The sequence below is a fragment of the Phocoena phocoena genome, chromosome 2, assembly GCF_963924675.1.
Source record: "Phocoena phocoena chromosome 2, mPhoPho1.1, whole genome shotgun sequence".
NCBI classification, from domain to species: Eukaryota; Metazoa; Chordata; class Mammalia; order Artiodactyla; family Phocoenidae; genus Phocoena; species Phocoena phocoena.
In genome coordinates, this window is record NC_089220.1 from 59,505,681 (window position 1) to 59,524,456 (window position 18,776).

Genomic DNA, 18,776 nt, shown 5'->3' on the forward strand with positions numbered 1-18,776 from the left:
GAGAGGCCCGTGTATCGCAAAAAAAAAAAAAAAAAAATGACACAATAGACCAGATAGATTTAATTGATATTTATAGGACATTCCATCCAAAAACAGCAGATTACACATTCTTCTCAAGTGCGCATGGAACATTCTCCAGGATAGATCACATCATGGGTCACAAATCAAGCCTCAGTAAATTTAAGGAAACTGAAATCATATCAAGCATCTTTTCCAACCACAATGCTATGAGATTAGGAATCAATTACAAGGAAAAGAACGAAAAAACACAAACATATGTAGGCTAAACAATATGTTACTAAATAACCAAGAGATCAGTGAAGAAATCAAAGAGGAAATCAAAAAATACCTAGAGACAAATGACAATGAAAACACGATGACCCAAAACCTATGGGATGCAGCAAAAGCAGTTCTAAGAGGAAAGTTTATAGCAATAAAATCCTACCTTAAGAAACAAGAAACATCTCAAATAAACAACCTAACCTTACACCTAAAGCAATTAGAGAAAGAAGAACAAAAAAACCCCAAAGTTAGCAGAAGGAAAGAAATCATGAAGATCAGAGCACAAATAAATGAAATAGAAACAAAGAAAACAATAGCAAAGATCAATAAAACTAAAAGCTGGTTCTTTGAGAAGATAAACAAAATTTATAAACCATTAGCCAGACTCATCAAGAAAAACAGGGAGAGGACTCAAATCAATAAAATTAGAAATGAAAAAGGAGAAGTTACAACAGACACTGCAGAAATACAAAGCATCCTAAGAGACTACTACAAGCAACTCTATGCCAATAAAATGGACAACCTAGAAGAAATGGACAAATTCTTAGGAAGGTATAACCTTCCAAGACTGAAGCAGGCAGTAATAGAAAATATGAACAGACCAATCTCAAGTAATGAAATTGAAACTGTGATTAAAAGTCTTCCAACAAACAAAAGTTCAGGACCAGATGGCTTCACAGGTGCATTCTATCAAACATTTAGAGAAGAGCTAACACCCATCCTTCTCAAACTCTTACAAAGGCTCAAGAGGGAGGGGATATGGGGATATATGTATACATATAGCTGATTCACTTTGTTTTACAGCAGAAACTTACACAACACTATAAAGCAAAAATACTCCAATAAAGATAAAAACAAACAAACATTGGTTTTGGGGGGGGAAGAAAATCAACAAAATCTAGCAACAAAATTGACAAATCTGTAGCTAGATTAACCAAGAAAAAGAGAAGACTCAGATTACTAAAACCAGTAAGTAAAGTATTACTAGCAATCTTACAGAAATGAAAAAGATCTTAAGAACAATAGTATGTCAACAAACTACATAACCTAGGTGAAAATGACAAATTACTAAAAACACATAAACTATTAAACCTAACTCAAGAAGAAATAGAAAATCTGATTAGACCTAAAACGAATAAACAGACTGAGTTAGTACAGTTGTCCCTTCATATCCATGGGTTCTACAGCCACAGATTCAACTAACTGTAGATTAAAAAAAAAATTTTTTTTTCATTTCCAGAAAGTTCCAAAAAGGAAAACTTAAATTTGCCACACACTGGCAACTACTTACACAGCATTTACATTTTATTCAGTATTATAAGGAATCTAGAGATTATTTAAAATATACAGGAGAAAGGATGTGCATACGTTATTTACAAATACTATGCCATTTTATGAAAGGGACTTGAGCATCCTCCGATTTTGGTATTCATGGGGATCCTGGAACCAATTCCCTGTGGATACCAAAAAGAATAACCCAGGGCCAGTTGGATTCAGTAGTGAATTATACCAAAAGTTTACTGAAGAATTAACACCAATCATTCTCAAACTCTTCCAGAAAATAAAAGAGGAGGAACTCTTCCTAACTCATTCATTCTATGAAGCCAGTATTACCCTGATATGATAGTCAGACAAATACATCACAAGAAAAGAAAACCACACATCAATATTTGTTATAAATATAGATGCAAAATCCTCAACAAAATACTAGCAAAGCAAATCCAGCAGCATGTAGAAACAATTATATATCATGACAGTGGAATTTATTCCAAGAATACAAGGTTGGTTCAACATACAAAACTAAACCAATAAACACAATATTAAAAGAATAAAGAAGGAAAAAACCCATGATCACTCAACAGACAAAGAAAAGAGATTTAAGAAAATCCAACACCCTTTCAGGATCAAAGCACTCAACAAACTAGGACTGAAGGGAACTTCCTCAACCTTATAAGGGGCATCTATGAAAAACTCACAGCTCACATACTTAACAGTGAAAGGCTGAAAGCTTTCACCTTAAGACCAGTAACAAGACAGGGATGTTCACTCTGTCCACATTGATTCAACATCGTACTAGAGATTCTAACCAGGCAATTAGGCAAGAAAAAAATAAAAGGCACCCAGACTGGGGGAAAAAAAAAAGTAAAACTATCTCCATTTGAAGATGATATAATCTTACACATAAAAAAAAAAATCCTAAACCATACATACACACACACACACACACACACACACACACACACACACACACACACAAACTATTAGAGCTAACAAGCTCAGGAAAGCTGTAGGATACAAAATCAAAAGAGAAAAATCAGTCATATTTCTATACAACAGCAATGAGACACCTGAAAATGAAATTAAGAAAACATTTCCATTTACAATAGAAAAAAAAAGAATAAAATACTTAGGAATAAATTTAACAAAGTTAAGTGGAAATCTTATACTCTGAAAACTACAAAACACTGTTGAAAGAAAGTAAATAAGATCTAAATAAATGGAAACACATCCCATGTTCATAAATTGGAAGACTTAATATTGTCAAAATGGCATACTCTCCAAATTTATGTAGAGTCAATGTAATCCCCATCAAAATTCCAAATGCCTCTTTCGTAAAAACAGACAAGCAGATCCTAAAATTCATATGGAAATGCAAGGGATAACATTTCCTTTTACAGAGATATATAGTCATAGATACATACAAACATACATACGTATGGCTGTCTATCTATCTATCTACACACATATTAACCAAAACAATATTGAAAATGAAGAACAATGTTGGAGTATTCATACTTCCCTATTTCAAAACTTACTACAAGGTTACAATAATAGAGACAGCTTGGTAATAGCCTAAGGAAAGACATATAGACCAATGGAGTAGAAATGAGTATCCAGAAATAAACTTTTAGACTTACCGTCAATTATGATGGAAAGTTATACCATGTTCATGGACTGGAGGAATTAATATCGTTAAAATAGCTATATTGCCCAAGGCAATCTACAGATTCAATGCAATCTCTATCAAATTACCAAGGGCATTTTTCACAGAACTAGAACAAATAATTTTAAAATTTGTATGGAAACATAAAAAAAACCGTATAGCCGAAACAATCTTGAGAAAGATGAACAGAGCCAGAAGAATCACGCTCCCTAACCTCAGACTATACTACAAAGCTATAATAATCAAGCCAGCATGGTACTGGCACAAAAACAGATACATAGATCAATGGAACAGAACAGAGAGCCCAGAAATAAATCCACACACTTATGGTTAATTAATCTATGACAAAGGAGGCAAGAATATACAACTGGGAAAAGACAGTCTCTTCAATACGTGGTGCTGGGAAAACTGGACAGCTACATGTAAAAGAATGAAATTAGAATATTTTCTCACACCATATACAAAAATAAACTCAAAGTGGATTAAAGACCTAAATGTAAATCAGAAACCATAAAAACTCCTGGAAGGGGGCTTCCCTGGTGGCTCAGTGGTCAAGAATTCACCTGCCAATGCAGGGGACGTGGGTTCGAGCCCTGGTCCAGGAAGATCCCACATGCCATGGAGCAACTATGCCCGTGCGCCACAACTACTGAGCCTGCTCTAGAGCCCGTGAGCCACAACTACTGAACCTGCGTGCCACAACTACTGAAGCCCATGTGCCTAGAGCCCATGCTCCACAACAAGAGAAGCCACTGCAATGATAAGCCCGTGCACCACAATGAAGAGGAGCCCCCACTCACTGCAACTAGAGAAAGCCTAAATGCAGCAACGAGGACCCAACACAGTCAAAAAATAAATAAATAAATAAATTTTAAAAAAGAAAAAAAAACAACAACTCCTGGAAGAAAACATAGGCAGAACACTTTTTGACAAAAATTATAGCAATATTTTTTTGGATCTGTTACCTAAGGCAAAGGAAACAAAAGTAAAAGTAAACAAATAAGGCCTAATTAAACTTAAAAGCCTTTGCACAGCAAGTGAAACCATCTACAAAATGAAAAGACAACCTAATGAATGGGAGAAAATATTTGCAAATGACCTGACCAATAAAGGGTTAATATCCAAAATATATAAACAGTTCATACAATTCTATGTCAAAAACACACACAACCCAATTTAAAAATGAGTGAAAGACCTGAAAAGACATTTTTCCAAAGAAGACAAACAGATGGCCAACAGGCACATAAAAAGATGATCAACATCACTAATCTTCAAAGAAATGCAAATCAAAACCACAATGAGATATCACCTCATACCTGTCAGAAAGGTTATTATCAAAAAGACCACAAACCACAAATGCTGGCAAGGATGTGGAGAAAAGGGAACCCTCGGACACTGTTGGTGGGAATGTAAACTGGTGCAGCCACTGTGGAAAACATTATGGAGGTTTCTCAAAAAACTAAAAATAGAGCTACCATATGATCCAGCAATTCCACTCCTGGGCATACATCCGAAGAATACAAAGATTAATTTGAAAAGATACATGCACCACAATGTTCATTGCAGCATTATTTACAATTGCCAATATATGGAAGCAACCTAAGTGTCCATCAACAGATGAATGGATAAAGAAGATGTGATAGATAAATATAGATACAATGGAATGTTACTCAGTCATAAAAAAGAATAAAATTTTTCCATTTGCAACAACACAGGAACCTGGAGGGTATTATGCTTAGTGAAATGACTGAGACAGAGAAAGACAGATACTGTATGTTATCACTGTGTGTGGGATCTAAAAAAATAAAACAAGTGAATACAACAAAACAGAAACTGACTCACAGATATAATGAACAAGCTAGTAGTTACCAGTGGGGAGGGGGGAGAGAAAGAAAAAAGGGAGGGGGTTAAGATGTACAAACTACTATGCATAAAGTAAATAAGCTACAAGGATATATTGTACAGCACAGGGAATATTGCCAATATTTTATAATAACTCTAAATGGAGGATAATCTATAGAAGTTCTGAATCACTATGTTGTACACCTGAAACTAATATAACATTGTAAATGAACTATATCAATAAAAAAAATTATGGTCAATTGATTTTTAACAGCAGTACCAATACAAAATTAATGAGGAAAGAGGAGTCTTTTCAACAAATGGTATTGGGACAAGTGAATATCTACCCACTAACAAATGAATCTGGACCCATACTTTATACCATATATAAAAATTAATTTTAAATGGATCACAGACCTTAATGTAAGAGCTAAAACTCTTAGAAGGAAGCACAGATGTAAATATTTGTGACCTTATTTTAAACACTGGTTTCGTAGATATAACACCAAAAGCATACGCAACCAAAGGAAAAAAAAGGATAAACTAGATTTCATCAAAATTAAAAACCCTGGTGCTTCAAAGGTCACCATCAAGAAAGTAAAAAGACAATCCACAGGAGAAAATATTTGCAAATCATATACTTGATAAGGGTCTAATTTCGTTCATGTATAAAGAACTCTTATGACTTCAACAGTAAAAAGACAAATAATCCAATTTTTTAAATGGTAAAAGAACTGAAGAGATAGTTCTCCAAAGAAGACAACACAAATGGCCAATAAGCACATGTGAGGTTGCTCAACATCATTAGTCATCAGGGGACTGCAAATCAAAACCACAACGAGATATACCACTTTACACTCATCATTAGAGTGACTATTTAGAAAAAAAAAGTATCAGAGAGGATGTGGGAAATTCGACCCTCATAAACTGCTCGTGGGGGTGTAAAATGGTACAGCATCTGTGGAAAACCATTTGGCAGTTCTTCCAAAAGTTAAACATACAGTAAATATGATCCAGTAATTCCACTCCTAGGTATATACCCAAGAGAACTTTAAATATTCATAAAAAAATGTGTACATGAATGTCCATAGCAGCATTCATCATAGTGGTCAAAAAGTACAAACAACCCAAATATCCATTAAACTATGAATGAATATTCAAAATATAGTATATCTAGACAATGAAATATTTTTCAGCCATAAAAAGGAATGAAGTACTGTTACATGGTACAACACAAAAGACTCTTGAAAGTGTGCTAAGTAGATGAAGCCAGACACAAAAGGCCACATATCGTATGATCCATTTACATGAAATGCCCAGAATAGACAAATTCATAGAGACAGAAAGTAGATTAGTGGTGGCCAAGGGATGGAGTGAGGTGAGAACTGGAAATGTACTAATAAGGACAGGGTTTCTTTTTAGGGTGATAAAAATATTCCAAAATTGTGGTGATAGCTGCACAATATGATGAACATAAAAAATAATCACTGAATTCGATACTATAAAAGGGTAAATTTTATGTTATATGATTATACCTCAATAAAAAATTATTTTTTAACTTAAAAAAAAAATTAAAAACAGCAGTGTTGTGCTATCCTAGGCCCCAGGCCAGTGTTGTGAGCATAGTGCATCTAGCCAAAAAAATCATCCAGATGAAGATATCGTTCACAGAGTTGTTCTTCGTGAAGAAAGGGAAATATGTGCAATCTGAAATTCTCTCTCATCCCACAAATCCTTATCTTTCTATATATTCTATCTCTTTGAGTAAGTTGCCATAATCAGAAACTGGGAGTCATTCTAGATTCCTTTTCTCTCTCTGATCCTTTGCATACAATCATTAAATTCCTACCCACTATAGTTCTTAGCTACTAAATATTTCCCATTCAGTACCCTCTTCTCTACCCCTACTTGACGACTCTGTCACCTCTCCCTTATACCCTGCTTCTAGTTTTGTTGTCCTTACACCTAACCTACATACTACTATCAGGAAGATCTATTTAAACCAAAAGTCTAACCACTGCAATACTTCAAGGGCTCTCCAGCACCTACATCACTTGGAACAAACTTACGTCTCCAACAAGCATCATTGCACATCACTCCCTGAGCCCACTTTACACTCTAGTAATACTGCTCCCAGTCTGCTGTACACAAGAAACCGATCATCATAACTGCCCCAATGTTTAAACGGGCTTTTGACATTTTTAATGCAAATAGTTTTTTTAAAATACGGCGACATAAATGCCCCTAAACATGTCAACAAAGACACCTGTAAACACTTAGTGAGAAAAATCCCTGCAACCTGATTATAAACTGAACCTAAAAAAAAAAAAAAAAAAAGGAAATTGTGAACACTGGGAGCTCAGTATCTCCAGATTTTACATTAACACGACCTCTCACATTAACAAGACACAGAAAGAAACGAAGAACAATCTCAAAGCATCTCAAAAAAGCATTCTTTATTAAAAGAAAACGCAGAATTAGAATACCGATTCCCTACCCAGGCTTAGGTGTCTTTTCAAGCAACGTGAAGTTTCAGTACTACAAGGAACTTATTTCAGAGGATCTGTCCGCAAGTTTCTCGCTGTCGGGGAAACCACGTGTTATTGACCTCTGTTCAAAATAAATAACACGACCGAAAGGCTAATTCATTTTAGGAATCGGGAAACACACCGTTGTAAAGTCCTGCTAAGCTAATATGCTCTGTTCACCTTCCTGATCTCCAGGTCCCCTTACACCACACAAAAAAACCGCCCAGGCATCCTAGGAACCTGGCTACTGTCTCGGACACAGGCCGTAGCCCGGCGACAGGTGAGAACTGGCTTCAGGACCTCCGACCACCGCCGCTGAGACCCCAAAGCCAAAGTCGGCTGCTACCTTCCCCGGGCGTCTCCCGCGACCCCTGAGCCAAGTGACCCGGATCGCGCCTGGACTCACCCGGCGAAGCTTTCCCAGGACCAGCCCCAAGTGCGGCTGAGAGACAGTCCCGGGGCCCTCCATGGCGTCAAGGCTGCCCTGGCAGTCGGCGCCGTAACCAGGGCCTGGCCGAGCCACCACCAGCAGCACCGGACACGCAGCGTTCGGTCCGGAACCCAAATCCGCACCCGGCAACCGGAGCAGACCACTGCGAAGCCGGCTGCGGGGAGGTGCCAGAGATGAACGGCGCCTACGGGCCTCAAGTGTCCACGCTGCCCAGCCGGGGAGCTTCGGCCCCTAGGTTACGCTTTGCGTCCTAAAGATCCGAAGGTCCAAGCCCGCCCGCACAAGCCTGCGACCTGCACTCTCCTCGCCGCCCTACCCCTCGGTTTGGTTTCGGCCAGACCTCCGCACGGAGGCGGGGTCGCGGGGACTCCGTTAATTTCCCCTCCTACTTCGCGCGAGGTTAGTAGACGTGTCCCGGTCGTTCTCTCTTAAAGGGGCCGGGGCTCTACCTGGCGGAGCTACCCAGCCTTGGAAATCGAGAGGCTTGGGGCTGAGAGAATGGGATTCGACCTCCGGGCCTGCTCTGTGGTGTGGGCCGCACCATCCCGAACGTCAGGACTAGGTCTCAGGAGTCCCCACCTCGGGTGCCGCCGGCGAGGCTTCTCCCGGAAGCCCCTCGGCGTAACCCGGCGGGGTGAGCGCGACGCGCCCCCTCGGCCCGGGTGCTGGCGCCTGGCCCAGCCCCAGCCCCCATCAATTTCCTCTCGCAGCCCCGCTAGAGCCTGCTGTCCGCACCCCACGGAAGCCCTGACAGCGTCGTACCCTGGGGGGAGCCCGCTGGCCCAGGGAAACCGGCCAACGTCTTCATTCCTGTCAGAAAATGGCTTGCAGGGCCCGCGCCTCCTGCCAACCGTGTCCGGACTTTGGACAGGAAGGCGTCTCGGATCAGCCGTGGTCTGGGCAAAGTTTAACCTCTCCCACGCAAGAGGACATCGATCGGGCCTCCTCTGCCCAGCGAAGGGTTCGAGGGCTTTACTCACTTTTACCTGAGTTACCTGGGAACTTGCTGGGCAAAACTCTTTAAACTCCATGAGCTCCTAGTTACCCAAATGCTAAATCAAACCTGTATGGACCTTAGCTGGGCGCGTGCTGTTCTCCTCTGAGGAAGGGAAGCTAAAAGTAGCATCTTGCCCTCTAAATTTAGGACCCTATATTTAGGTCTGTTGAATAAAATACCCAGGGCTGGATCTGTTCTTGGGGATGGGTTTTAGCTAACACAGGTGTAAAGGATCACCCATCTCTGAGTCTTCTAATTGAAGTCCTTAATGAAGCAACCCAAAAAGCCACAGATACTTCTTCCTAAACAAATCACCGGAGAGAACTCAATAATTGAACAGAATCTTAGTTCCTTAGGAAACTTCCCTAATGTTAAGTTCTAGCAGCAACAGAACTATTGTGCCAAAAAGAATCCAGAAATGGCCCAAGTTCACGGCAAGTGATTTTCAGGACCAAAATGCAGGCTAGTTTTTTGGAACTCAAAGTGCTCTCTCTCATTTGCCACATCAGCTTAAGGAGTTTCAGGAACTTTCACAAGTAGCAAAGAGTAGCAGAAATTGCTTAATGATTCTCCATTTTTAAGGTATTACACAACCTTCATATGTGTTGGACAGTGTGTGCTGAAGCTAAACTATGTGAATAGCTTACTAAAATCAGAAGAGAAGGGGCTTCCCTGGTGGCGCAGTGGTTGAGAGTCCACCTGCCGATGCAGGGGACGCGGGTTCGTGCCCCGGTCTGGGAGGATCCCACATGCCGCGGAGCGGCTGCACCCGTGAGCCATGGCCGCTGAGCCTGCGCGTCCGGAGCCTGTGCCCCGCAACGGGAGAGGCCACAGCAGTGACGAGGCCCGTGTACCAAAAAAAAAAGCCGCCTGCCAGTGTAGGGGACGTGGGTTCGAGCCCTGATCCGGGAGGATCCCACATGCCGCAAAGCAACCAAGCCCGTGCACCACAACTACTGAGCCCGTGCTCTGGAGCCCACGAGCCACAACTACCGAGCCTGTGCTCTAGAGCCCATGCTCCGCGACAAGAGAAGCCACTGCAATGAGAAGCCCGCGCACTGCAACGAAGAGTGGCCCCCGCTGTCTCCAACTAGAGAAAGCCCGCATGCAGCTACGAAGACCCAATGCAGCCAAAAATAAATAATTAATTAATTAATTTAAAAAATCTAAACAGAAGCATAACCAAAATTTAGAATTTCAGAGGATCTTAGAACAACAACATATGCCTCAATTAAAACACTGTATTACTGAATGAAAATTCTTCAGTTAGTCTGAACATTTTCAGGGAACTCCAGAATTGTTAGCTTTCAGGATCTATTTACAATGTAAAACATTTTTTAAAAAATCCCTTTGCCCTCCCTGAGACAGTCTGTGTCCTTTTCTAGTTTTTCAATAATTACCATTCCATATATTAAAAACAGAGCAGGGACAAAAGGATAAATGAAATTTAAAAGAAAAATCTACAAGTTTCCCATAACAAAAACAGTAAAACTTAAACTCAATGCCAGGTTCAAACCTAATTTCTTTTCTGCACACTTAATAGTCATATAGAAACTTACCTCTTCCTCTAGATGTTTCAATCCCATTTTTTAAAAGGTTCATGTTAATATATTCTAATATATAAATAAAGTTCTACTAAGCTCCTCATATCCTTGAGAAAGATTTCAGATTCTAATACATCATCCTGCACTCTTGTGTTTCCACACTGTGATCCTGCTTTAACACTTGTGTGGCAAAGGGGCGCTATTAGGTGGAGTTGTGACTACCAACCCATAATCTAATTTCATGGACATAACTCCTGATTAATTCTTCCTTAAATGTCATGCATAGTACTACCCCCTTAAAATCTACAATTGAAAAGAGAAATACTAAATTAGGTAACTGATAAAAATAAAATTGAATGTTTTATTCTATATTCATATAGAGTACATGATCTTTACCATGTGAAAGATATCAAAGTTTGTCCTCCTTAAGTAGATATGGGATTTTGCCATCTTATATAAGCTTACTTTAAAGGAAATGGAGAACAAATGCTGTTAGTGTTTGTGACAGCTGCTAGAAAGCATACAAGAACATTAGAAACATGCTAACCAGTAAACCTTGTCCACAACCTAGAAACTGATTTCCCTTATGAAGGGCCCTGTTGCTAAACTGTAAACACTAGTTACTCCCATTTAATTAAACAGTCAGTGTCACAGGCTGTACGATCTAGTCCTTCAAAAGAAAGTCAAACATGCTGAGCCACATCTTCATTCTCTGCACTAGTGATGTAAGAGCTGTTCTCAGAACATACTAAATCAGGAGCTACCTGTTGAACAAGAGCTGGGTAATTTCCATTGTTTATTCCACGTATAAATGAATATATTTATATATTTTTTTTATTCTAGTTAAGAATATATAAAGGTTAGAACCCAAAGAGTCTCCTCAATTATAAAATAAAGTAGATTAAAAAGTGGTGTTGATTCCTATTACTTAAACAATTCAAAAAAAGCATTTTGTATACAAAATCTAACTAAAATTATCAGCGAATAGAAACAATTACCTGAAGCATTTAGGCAAGAAGAAAAGGAAACACTTTTGCCTAAATTTAACTGGAAAATTGCTCAAATTTTCCATTTACTGCAGCTATTATGGATGCTTAATAGACCCACTAAGACTTAGAATTCCTGACCTGGCAGAAACTCTTCAGAGCATTTAGCCCAAACATTATGAACTTAAAGCTGTATAGAGGCCAAACAGTTGAAATAAGTATAGGGAAATGAAAACCGCATGTCTATTCAATGCAAGAGCTTCTTGTTGCCACAGAAGAACGGAAGACTATGTATTACAGTCTTCTACTTTTTTAAGAGAACGCAGAAATCCAGATTTTTATATGAACTAACCTTTGAAATGTAGTCAGCTGGTTCATAATTTTTAAACAATGCTCAAGCCAGCCAGTGACCAGTCTGTCATCTAGTCTCTGCTACTGGTATTACAGTTTTAAACCGAGACTTCCCCAGAGAAAAAGTGACTCTCCAAGGTCACAAGATAATTAACAAATTTAAATTCAATATTTTCATGTCTGAAGAATTTCAACCAAAATGGTTCAAGTAAAATGTATTTGATGATATTTAATGAGTCCACAAAAGTAAGCTTACTTAGCATAGCCTGTATTAAGTAAGCACTTTATATGAAAGGTGAATATGGTGTACTAATAAATTCGTTTTTAATTTAGTAACTTCACTGGTATAATTTATGGGAGAGGGGGATGACAAGTGAGGGCTATGTCAGTTGGACATAGTAATAAGTAGAATTAATTAAATAGGTAGTTGAAAGTTTTATTATGACTATTTTTATAAATTACATCATTATTATTAGTTTTCCTTTTCTCCTATGCTAGAGCAGGTTTTTAATCAACATCTTCAACACCAAATCATACAGAGTAAATTAATCACTTCTCTGAACTTATTTACCAAGTAATGTCGACTCTCTAGAAACCAGCAAAGAAATAAAGTAAGGAAGAAGCCTCTGAAAACAAAACAATATGTGTCATTAAGCCTAGTTTTCACAAATACTCTTACAGTCAGTGGCACCTGGTCACCATAACTAAAAATCTGGTAAATTATCCTCACTTTTCCATTTTCTTCTCCTTGCTACGTTCGATCAATCATTAAACCCAATGAATTCTATCTACAAAAATCTACCTAGTTTGTCCTTCCAATCATTTCAACAACCACTATCAGATATTAGACCAAAGGTTAAAAAATGTGGCTAGTGGGCCAGACCCAACCCACAGAATGCTTTGTCCGAACTGCATGATATTTTTTCTAATCTAAATATTTGCCAGCATTAAAAATTGGGAGATTTCACACAGAAGAACCCAGATTTCCAACTTTTCTTGAAATATCAGAAGATCTGGCAAAAACTAGGCTGAAGGTAAGTAGCAGCTACATGTTTCAGAGAAAGCATACACTCTCCAGTTGGTTACAGCTCTCACCTTTACCTGTGCTGCACTCATTTCATTTGAGTTTATAAATCCTGTTTTAGACCTTCACCATTTATTTCCTGAACTAAAGTGATAACTTCTTGATTGGCCTCCCTGCCTCTGGTCTTTATCCGGTTCAATTCTTATTTGACAATGTTGACAGATAGACTTTAAAAATGAAACTTTTTCAGTTCACTCCCTACTTAAAATTCCTCAGGGCTTCCCTGGTGGCGCAGTGGTTGAGAATACTCCTGCCAATGCAGGGAACACAGGTTCATGCCCCGGTCCTGGAAGATCCCACATGCCGCGGAGCGGCTGCACCCGTGAGCCATGGCCGCTGAGCCTGCGCGTCCGGAGCCCGTGCTCCGCAACGGGAGAGGCCACAACAGTCAGAGGCCCGCGTACCGCAAAAAAATAAAATAAAATAAAATTCCTCAATAGTGCCCCATCATTTAAAAGATAGAGTTCAACTTCCTATCATAACGTGCAAAGCTATTTTTTACATAATCCCAGTATACAACTTCAGTCCCACTCTGTATTCAGTCAGACTGAATTGCTTATAGACCTCCAAAAATGCCAAGCTCTCTCCCACTTCTGTACTTTTAAAAATGCCCTCTCCTCAACCTAGAATGTTTATCCTTTCTTGCCTGGCTAACTCCTACTCTTTCTTCAATATCAGCTCAAGTAAGATCTCTTCTGGGACATTTTCCCAGGCTCCTCCTCCCCACCCTCTCTACCTACCACTTCCAATCAGTCTACTAGGCAGCTCCTCCTGTATATCAGTAGCATCCTGTGGCTATTACAGCGCCATATTATAATTATTGCATTTTTTTTTCTGGTGTCCTCCAACTATAGTGAACTCCTTGAAGGCAACGACTGTTAAATTTCATCTTAAAATGTAAATGAGAAGACAAAAGTGCTTCCTCAATTATTTATTTGGTAGCAGTAGATGAGAAAAGGAACAAACATTTGTAAAAGGCCTCATGTGCCAAGTACTACAGCTAGGTCCTTTTGCAATATTTCATTTACAATAAATGAGATAGAATTTAATAGGATTTACAATAAATGAAAAAGGGGACAGATTTTAGAATTTCAGTTATGACTTGGTTAAATTTTGAGGTACTAGTTGCTTTTGCAAGATTCTCACATTACACCATTCTGAGGTCACAGCTGTCATTCAAATCCTAATAATTTGCTTAAGATTAATTTTCAGTTCATATTATTTCTGAGTTAACTCTTAGTGTAATTTCCCCTGATTTGAAAAAAAGGGGAAGGAAAAAACTCAAATGCTCAAGATCAACAAAGCTTAAGGAAAGTTTTAGAAAAAATCCTTAACAACATCCATGCAACAAAACATTCATGTAAGGAGAAAGCTTACATGTAAAATCTTATGTAAAGAGAAATATTATGTAACACTCACATAGGAAGGATTCACTCAAATATAATTTTCAGCTGTTCCTATACTTAGTAAAATAGGTAAAATTATTGAAAACATCTAAAACGTCAACTTACCCTTTCTGTAAGAACTACAATTGGTGAAAACGCAGAATTCAGGAAATCATAAACATCAATTTGAAATAAATATTTCAGAATCTGACACTCAGAAGCATCTTCTGTCAATTTATAAATAAAAATATGTTAACACTTGATGCGATGTAATTTTGAATCTAATTTTTTCTTTACTTGCTGCATTGGAGAACAAATAGCTTGTTTCTTACCTTTTTGAGCAACATAATTTTGAGAAGACAAAGAGTAATCAGTTGAAAAGAGCTGACTGTTTGACAGGGTATTTTCCACAAATGTGTCTATTTCCACTTGAGTAGGTCTTTCAGTGTCTAGTGATGTTTCTGATTTTTCATCATTATTTTCAGAAGATAGAGTTTTGAAATGTACTTCTTCGTGAATTCTCATAGATAACTCTATTTTAGAGACCATATCTGTAAATAAATAAGGAGAAATGTTTGGGATTTATTTTTTACATGCTTGCTTTGTTGTGGGCTTCCTATTTTTTTTCTAGGCAGGTCATTCTTTGAATCTTGTGGGCATTGTGATACTTCATTATGGAAAGAATTCATTAAAACATAAATTTGTAGCCTCTATTAGTTGCTACTTCTGATGTAATAAATTACCAGACACTTAGTGGCTTAAAGGATACAAATATATTCTCTTAGAGTTCTGGAAATCAGAAATCCTACAACCAAGGTTTTGGCAGGGCTGTGTGTTCCTTCTGGAGGCTCTCGAGGAGAACCCATTTCATTGCCTTTTCTACCTTCTGGAGGGCATCTGCATCCTTTGACTCATGGCCCTGTATATATGAAGATATATATGTACATCTCAAGAACTTTCATTTAAAAAGGATTACCAGGCTTCCCTGGTGGCGCAGTGGTTAAGAATCCGCCTGCCAATCCAGGGGACACGGGTTCAAGCCCTGGTCCAGGAAGATCACACATGCCGCGGAGCAACTAAGACCGTGTGCCACAACTACTAAGCCTGCGCTCTAGAGCCTGCGAGTCACAACTACTGAGCCCGTGGGCCTAGAGCTGATGCTCCACAGCAAGAGAAGCCTGCACATTGCAACGAAGAGTAGACTCTGCTTGCCACAACTAGAGAAAGCCCGTGTGCAGCAACAAAGACCCAATGCAGCCAAAAATAAATTAAAAATAAATAAATTTATTATAAAATTTATAAAAATAATAAAAATAAAAAGGATCACCCTTCCCCAAAATAAAGAAAAAAAATTAACTTGAAACATATATGTCATAATTTTACACATTTGTAATGTTGCATCATATGCATACCATGTCATCACATGCATACATGTGCATACCATGTCAAATAGCCATCAATTTAAGACAATTCAATTTCCAAACATAGTTTAAACTGATCACCTGATTCAATGAACTAATCAAACAGGATTTAAAAAAAAAAAGTTCTAACTAGTCCTAACCTGAGCTATAGTATTCAAGTAAATTGTGGGATTTATTCCTCAGTTACTTTTTAAGACAAGGATAGAAAAGTATCAGTGCAGCCCTGAAAAACAATATTAAAGAGTAGTCCTGGGCTTCCCTGGTGGCACAGTGGTTGAGAGTCCACCTGCCAATGCAAGGGACATGGGTTCGTGCTCCGGTCCGGGAAGATCCCACATGCCACAGAGTGGCTGGGCCCGTGAGCCATGGCCGCTGAGCCTGCACGTCCGGAGCCTGTGCATCCGGAGCCTGTACTCCGCAACGGGAAAGGCCACAACAGTGAGAGGTCCGCGTACCGCAACAACAACAACAACAACAATATATATATAATAAAAATTAAAAAAGAATAGTCCTAACTGAATTATTCAATGTCTAACTTTGCTCTTTGAGTTATGAATTTAACACATGGCTTTGATGCTGTCACTTACTTAGCATTGTTTAAAAGATGAAAGTCCCAAGTAAGCAAACACACATCTGTAATTTACTCATGCCACCTGTGGACATTAAACTTAAAAATGAACAATCAACTCAGGAGTCTGAATACAATAGGACTGTTGTAAATACAGGACTCAAACAGTGATCTACAATTATGTTTAATGGCATTAGGGGAAAAAAAGGCTTATTTGACAATTAATTACACCAAATTTATATGTGCCTAAATTGGTTTATTTTAAATATTGTTTTACACTGCATTTGAAATAAATATATGTGAAGAAAATGAAAATTTCCTATAATAATTTCATATTTGATTATACTTTTTTTTTTTTTTTTTTGCAGTACACGGGCCTCTCACTGTTGTGGCCTTTCCCGTTGCGGGGCACAGGCTCCAGACGCGCAGGCTCAGCGGCCACGGCTCACAGGCCCAGCTGCTCCGCGGCACGTGGGATCTTTCCAGACCGGGGCACGAACCCGCATCCCCTGCATCGGCAGGAGGACTCTCAACCACTGCGCCACCAGGGAAGCCCTGATTATACTGTTGAGGTACTATTTTCACATTACTTAAATCTAAGCTATAAGATTTACATTAGAAGCCAAAACAATCTTGAAAAAGAAGAGCTGGAGGAATCAAGTTCCCTGACTTCAGACTATACTACAAAGCTACAGTCATCAAAATAGTATGGTACTGGAACAAAGACACATGGATCAGTGGAACAGGATAGAGAGCCTAGAAATAGACCCATGCACTTATGGTTAATTAATCTAGAACAAAGGAGGTGAGAATATACAATGGAGAAAAGACGGTATCTTCTATAAACGGTGCTGGGAAAACTGGACAGCTACATGTAAAAGAATGAAATTGGAACATTCTCTAATACTGTATACAAAAATAAACTCAAAAATGGATTAAAGACCTAAATGTAAGACTGGATACTATAAAACTCCTAGAGGAAAACATAGGCAGAACACTCTTTGACATAAATTGCAACAGTATTTTGGGGGATCTGTTTCCTAGGGGTGGAAATGGAAACAAAACCAAAAATAAACAAATGGGACCTAATTAAGCTAAAATGCTTTGCACAGCAAAGGAAACCATAAGCAAAACAAAAAGACAACCTATGGAATGGGAGAAAATATTTGTGGATGATGCAACTGACAAGGGACTGAGTTCCAAAATTTCCAACAGCTCATACAGCTCAATATCAAAGAAGCAAACAACCCAATCAAAAAAGTGAGTGGAAGACCTAAATAGGCATTTCTCCAAAGAAGACATCTGGATGGCCAAGAAGCACATGAAAAGATGTTCAATGTTGCTAATTATTAGAGAAATTCAAATCAAAAGTACAATGAGGTATCACCTCACACCAGTCAGAATGGTTATCATCAAAAAATCTACAAACAATAAATGCTGGAGAGAGTGTGGAGAAAAGGGAACCCTCTTATACTGTTGGTAGAAATGTAAACTGATACAGCCACTATGGAGAACAGTATGGAGGTTTCTTAAAAAACTAAAAATAGAACTACCATATGATCCAACAATCCCATTCCTGGGCATATATCAGGAGAAAACTATAATTTGAAAATTTACAGGCACCCCAATGTTCATAGCAGCAATATTTACAAATAGCCAAGACATAGAAGCAACCTAAATGTCCATTGACAGATGAGCAGATAAAGAAGATGGTATGCATATATAATGGACTATTACTCAGCCATAAAAAATAATGAAATAATGCCATTTGCAGCAACACTGATGGACCTAGAGATTATCATATTAAATGAAGTAAGTCAGAGAAAGACAAATATCATATGATATCACTTATATGTGGAGTCTAAAATATGATACAAATGAACTTATTTACAAAACAGAAATAGACTCAGACATAGAAAACAAATTTATGGTTACCAAAGGGGAAAGCGGGGGAGAGATAAATTAGGAATTTGGGATTAACAGTTATACACTACTGTATATAAAATGGATAAACAACAAGGTCCTAATGTACAGCACAGGGAACTATATTCAATACCTTATAATAACCTAATATAGAAAAGAATCTGAAAAAGAATATACATATATTCTTATACATATATATTCAGTTATATATGTATAAGTGAATCACTTTGCTGTACACCTGAAACATTGTAAATCAACAATACTTCAATTTAAAAAAGTACATTAGATACAGATATGACTTTCTTACAATTGTTAATAAATTAATAAACAATTTTAATTCAAATAAAATAATGAATAGTTTTCATATTTAACTGTACTTGGGAAATTCATTATTTAAATAAGCTCAGTTTGGAGTCCTTTTGTAAAATAGAGTTCTAATATCCTAATATTCCCTTAGGATCTATTAATAT

The 18,776-nt window shown here is 38.2% G+C and overlaps 1 protein-coding gene across 2 annotated transcripts in view; it reads right to left on the minus strand.

Annotated features, from left to right (window-relative positions):
• MIA2 (MIA SH3 domain ER export factor 2) overlaps positions 1-18,776 on the minus strand; it is a 113,430-nt gene that overhangs the window by 82,902 nt on the left and 11,752 nt on the right. The window contains exons 5-6 of one of the 2 annotated variants that reach the window (XM_065871364.1): positions 14,727-14,945; positions 14,521-14,621 (exon numbers count right to left, since the gene is read on the minus strand). In XM_065871364.1, coding sequence (XP_065727436.1) covers positions 14,521-14,621; positions 14,727-14,945 — 320 coding nt within the window. Of the gene's footprint in view, positions 1-8,002; positions 8,114-14,520; positions 14,622-14,726; positions 14,946-18,776 lie in introns of those variants that run through there. The other variant, XM_065871365.1, reaches the window with a different exon arrangement.